This window comes from Otolemur garnettii, unplaced genomic scaffold (assembly GCF_000181295.1).
Source record: "Otolemur garnettii isolate 467f Iridium unplaced genomic scaffold, OtoGar3 scaffold00099, whole genome shotgun sequence".
Lineage (NCBI taxonomy): Eukaryota > Metazoa > Chordata > Mammalia > Primates > Galagidae > Otolemur > Otolemur garnettii.
Window position 1 is genome coordinate 2,201,753 of NW_003852494.1, and position 4,764 is coordinate 2,206,516.

Consider the following 4,764-nt stretch of genomic DNA (forward strand, 5'->3'; position numbering starts at 1 on the left):
AAAAAAAAAAAAAAAAAAAAATTCAATTCAGGAAAGACAAAAGTTGAATAACTATTCTAGATTAAAAGAGACCAAAGGGTAACGAGCAGTAACCTAAGGCAAGAGACTGAATTGGATCGAGGATTTGGAAGAAAATTGCCATAAAATAGACAGCAAAATTTGGATTTGGATGGCATGTAAGGTCATAGCACTGTATTCTATCAAGATCGAATCTTCTGGACATTTGAACATGAAACAACATGGAGATTCAGGGCCTGCTGTTGACCAGAAGCCTTGCTGATAACATGAACAGTCAATTAACGTGTATTTTGTGTATGTATTATATACCATATTCTTACAATAAAATAAGACAGAGAAAAGAAAATGTTATTAAGGAAATCACAAGGGAGCAGTGCCTCTGGCTCAGTCAGTAGGGCGCTGGACCCATATACCAAGGGTGGCAGGTTCGAACCTGGCCCCAGCCAAACTGCAACAACAACAAAAATAGCCAGGCATTATGGCAGGCGCCTGTAGTCCCAATTACTTGGGAGGCTGAAGCAAGAGAATCGCGTAAGCCCAGGAGTTGGAGGTTGCTGTGAGCTTTGATGCCACAGCACTCTACCGAGGATGATAAAGTAAGACTGTCTCTAAAAAAAAAACACTAAATAGAAAAGAACTTGATTTTCCTCTCTGGGTGGCTGAGGAAGGAGAGGGAGGCTAATGATTTCATTTTCTAAGTGAGTGGATCCAAGGTGAGTCACTCATGGCATTCTTGGATGTTGTTCATAATTGTCATCCATTCACTTCACAGCCTTCACTTTTTCCTTATTTCTAGCTTAATTTTCATGTCTAGACACTACACTTGGTAGGTACTGGAATTTAGGCTCACTGTTGGACCATCCCCTTTGGCTCTCCCTCTGCTAAATACATTTCTCCATCAGCTGAGAAAACAGCCATTTTAAATGTGTTCATTGGCTTGTTTTAAATGTTGTGATCCTCATTCCTCATGTTAGTTTCTCCAGATTGTTGGCATTTGTCTTAGATAATCAGAACTCTTGAGGTAAGGGGTTGTTTCCCTGCTTATGGTCTTATGTATTATTGGGAGGTGTGCTGTGGTAGCAATGATGAGAAGTTACTGAGTTCTGTTCTTCCAGCACTGGGGCAAAGTTTCTTGTAATTTCCCTGGCCTTGTCACTGTCGGTGGTCATTTCTAAGAATGAGCTATTGAGTTCATTGGAGAGACTGTTAGGAAGGAGGGCTTTAAGGGACGACATGTACTTTTCCTAGTTGACTTAGCAATCCCTTCTTTGCCGGGGTCAGAAGCTCAAAGTGAACACTAAGGGAAAATGAATATACTAATTCACACGGCCTAGAGAATTGGATGGTAGTACATTCAGGCTTAGTTAGACCCTAGAGCTGAAATTATGCTATGAGGATTCTGTTTCTTACCATCTCTCAATTCTGTTTTCCTGCTTGGCTTCATTATAGGCAGATTGGCCTCACTCAAAGCCCCAGGAGTACTATTTTTTTTTTTTTAGACAGTCACAAGCTGTTGCCCTTGGTAGAGTGCCGTGGTGTCATAGCCCATAGCAACCTCAAACTCTTGGGCTGAAGCTATTCTCTTGCCTCAGCCTCCCAAGTAGCTGGGACTACAGGAGCCTGCAATAACACCCAGCTATTTTTTTTGTAGTTGTCATTGTTGATTTTAGCTGGCTTGGGCTGGGTTCGAATCCGCCAGCCTCATTGTATGTGGCCAGTGCCCTACCCACTGAGCTACAGATATCGCCCTCCAGGAGTACTTTCTACCACATTAGCAAATGGAAAAATAGGCATCTCTAAACCAGTCATTCTAGTCATAGTATCAGGGTTGGTTTTCATTGGCCCAACTTGAGTCATATAGTCTCAATCAGTCAGTTATTGGGGGATTGAAGAATACTGATTGGCCAGGCTTGGGTCACATGACTACTATTGGTATGGGAACCTTCAGTTCTATCAAAACCATTTGGATTACAAAGACAAAAGGTGGCGCTCAAAGGCATGTATTTTTTGAGACAGATTCTCACTTTGTCATCCTGGGTAGAGTGCTATGGCATCATAACTCACAGCAACCTTAAACTCTTGGGCTCAAGTGATCCTCTTGACTCAGCCTCCCAAGTAACTGGGATTATAGGCACTGCCACAACACCTGGCTATATTTTATTTTATTTTACTTTTTTAGAGACAGAGTCTTACTTCTTTGCCCTGGGTAGAGTGCCGTGGCATCACAGCTCACAGCAGCCTCCAACTCCTGGGCTCAAGTGAGTCAGCGAGTCTGTGAGTCTCCTGCCTCAGCCTCCCAAGTACCTGGGACCACAGGTGCCTGCCACAATGCCTGGCTATTTTTTTTTTTTTTTTTTGGTTGCAGCCCTTATTGCTGTTTGGCAGGCCTGGGCTGGATTCAAACCCGCCACCCCAGGTGTATGTGGCTGGTGCCTTAGCCACTTGAGCCGCAGGTGCTGAGCCAACCTCTAGCTCTTTGTTTAGGCAATTCTCTTGCCTCAGCCTCCCGAATAGCTGGGACTACAGGCGTCTGCCACAACACCTGGCTATTTTTTTATTGCAGTCTGGCTGGGCCGGGTTTGAACCTGCCACCCTCGGTACATGGGGCTGGCACCCTACTCACTGAGCCACAGGCGCTGTCCTACACCTGGCTATTTTTTAATGGTGAGGTCTTGCTCAGGCTGGTCTTGAACTGGTAAGCTTAAGCAATCCATTCACCTCAGCCTCCCAGAATGCTGGGATTACAGTTGTGCACCACTGCACCCTGGCCTAAAGGCATGTTTGGTTGCTGTTACTACCAGAAGAAATACAATCTGGGCAGGGAAAAGCAGCAGTTATTTATCATACAAGTGATGTGCCATGCTGCTTTCTCTATTTCCAGTCCCAAGCTTTTTTTTTTTGAGACAGAGTTTCACTATATCACCTTTGGTAGAGTGCTGTGTGTTACAGCTCACAGCAACCTCACACTCTTTGGCTTAAGCAATTCTCTTGCCTCAGCCTCTCAAGTCGCTGGGACTATAGGCACCTGCCACAACTCTCAGCTATATATATATATTTTTTTTTGGCTGGGGCAGGGTTTGAATCTACCACCTCTGGCATATGGAGCCGGCACCCTACCCTTTTGAGCCACAGGTGCTGCCCTTTCTCAGCTATTTTTTTGTTGCAGTTGTCCTTGTTGTTTAGCAAGCCTAGGCAGGGTTCAGACTCACTTGCCTCAGTGTATGAGGCCAGAGCCCTAACCACTGAACTATGGGTGCCGAGCCATCCAATTTTTTTTTTTTTTTGAGACAAGATTGTACTCTTTTGCATGGGCTGGAGTGTAGTGACATCATCATAGTTCACTGCAACCTTTAATTCCTGGGTTCAGGTGATCTTCCTGCCTCAGTCTCTTGTGTAGCTATAGCTATAGGCGAATGCAGCTAATTGTTCATTTTTGGTAGAGATGGGGTCTCATTGTGTTGCCCAGGTTGGTCTCAAACTCCTGGCTGAAGCAGTCCTCCTCCCTTGGCCTCTCAAAGTGTTAGGATTATGGGTGTTAACCACTGTGCCAGGCTCTACTCCCAATCTTCTAAGCCATATCCTTGATAGTTGTATTGTTTTCGCTTTCAAATTGTGATATCTGTGGCCCTTGACCAGAGGCAAACTGAAAAATGATCTACCTGGCTCCTCTGTGTTTCAGGAGACACACAGGATCTACAAGCAAAAGCTGGAGGAACTGAGTGCACTGCAGACTCTGTGCAGTGGTTCCATCAGTAAGCAGAAGAAACGCCTCAAGGACCTGAAGCACACGCTCCAGAGGTAGGACAGAAACCCAACTCAAAGTCAGCTTAAGCACAGGAGGGAAATGTTAGTGGAAAAATACCAGGACCAGAAGTAGCTTCAGGCATCACTGGATCCAGGGGTCAAAGGGCATTTTTAGGATTCTGATTTTTTTCCTCTAAATTCTGCCTTCCCTTGTGTTGGACACCCCTATTTTACATGTATATACTCTTTTAATCCTCATCAAGGTATTATCTATGGGTCAGGCCTGATGTTATTCCCATTTTTCATGTATGGAAAATAAGGCAGGAAAAAAGGTTCAAGGACTTTCCCAGGGTAACAAGGCTACCAGAAGCTAGCATCGCACCCAGAGAGTAGAGATACAGAACTGATTACTAGAAGTGTTGGGGCAGAAAGGCGGCTGGTGGTACCCAGGGCATCCGGAGTCTTCTTCCATCTGAGTAATGCCCCTGCCTCTGCCTACACCTCTCACCACAGGTACAAGTGCCATGCCAGTCGGGAGGAGGCAGAGCTTATTCAGCAGATTGCTACCAACATCAAGGAACGGCAGAATGTCTTCTTTGACATGGAGGCCTATCTGCCCAAGAAGAACGGGTAGGTGCTGGAGATTCCCTTGCTCCTGCCCCAGGCAGGTGCCCAGGCCTAGAACACCTGATCCATGCAACTCCCACCTGCTTATTGGGATTGGGGTTGAGGGGGAAGGGAGAGCAAGGGTGAGAACAAGAAGGAGCCAGGACCTTCTCACACATTCTTTGTGAGTCTGGGAGGGGACCTCTGTCCTAGCCTCATGGTAGTGATATGCCTGAAAGGGCTTAGGTGGTGATCATTTTCTGTGTTTTCTGAAACAGCCCAATATTCATGACCTCCTTTCCTTTCCCTTTCCTTTCCCTTTCCTTTCCCTTTCCTTTCCCTTTCCTTTCCCTTTCCTTTCCCTTTCCTTTCCCTTTCCTTTCCCTTTCCTTTCCC

The 4,764-nt window shown here is 45.6% G+C and overlaps 1 protein-coding gene across 2 annotated transcripts in view; it reads left to right on the forward strand.

The window, feature by feature from the left end:
• TMEM120B (transmembrane protein 120B) overlaps positions 1 to 4,764 on the forward strand; it is a 50,160-nt gene that overhangs the window by 17,659 nt on the left and 27,737 nt on the right. For both annotated transcript variants that reach the window (XM_023516842.1, XM_003796005.3), the window contains exons 2-3: positions 3,698 to 3,816; positions 4,276 to 4,392. In XM_023516842.1, the coding sequence (XP_023372610.1) occupies positions 3,698 to 3,816; positions 4,276 to 4,392 (236 nt within the window). The remainder of the gene's footprint in view (positions 1 to 3,697; positions 3,817 to 4,275; positions 4,393 to 4,764) is intronic.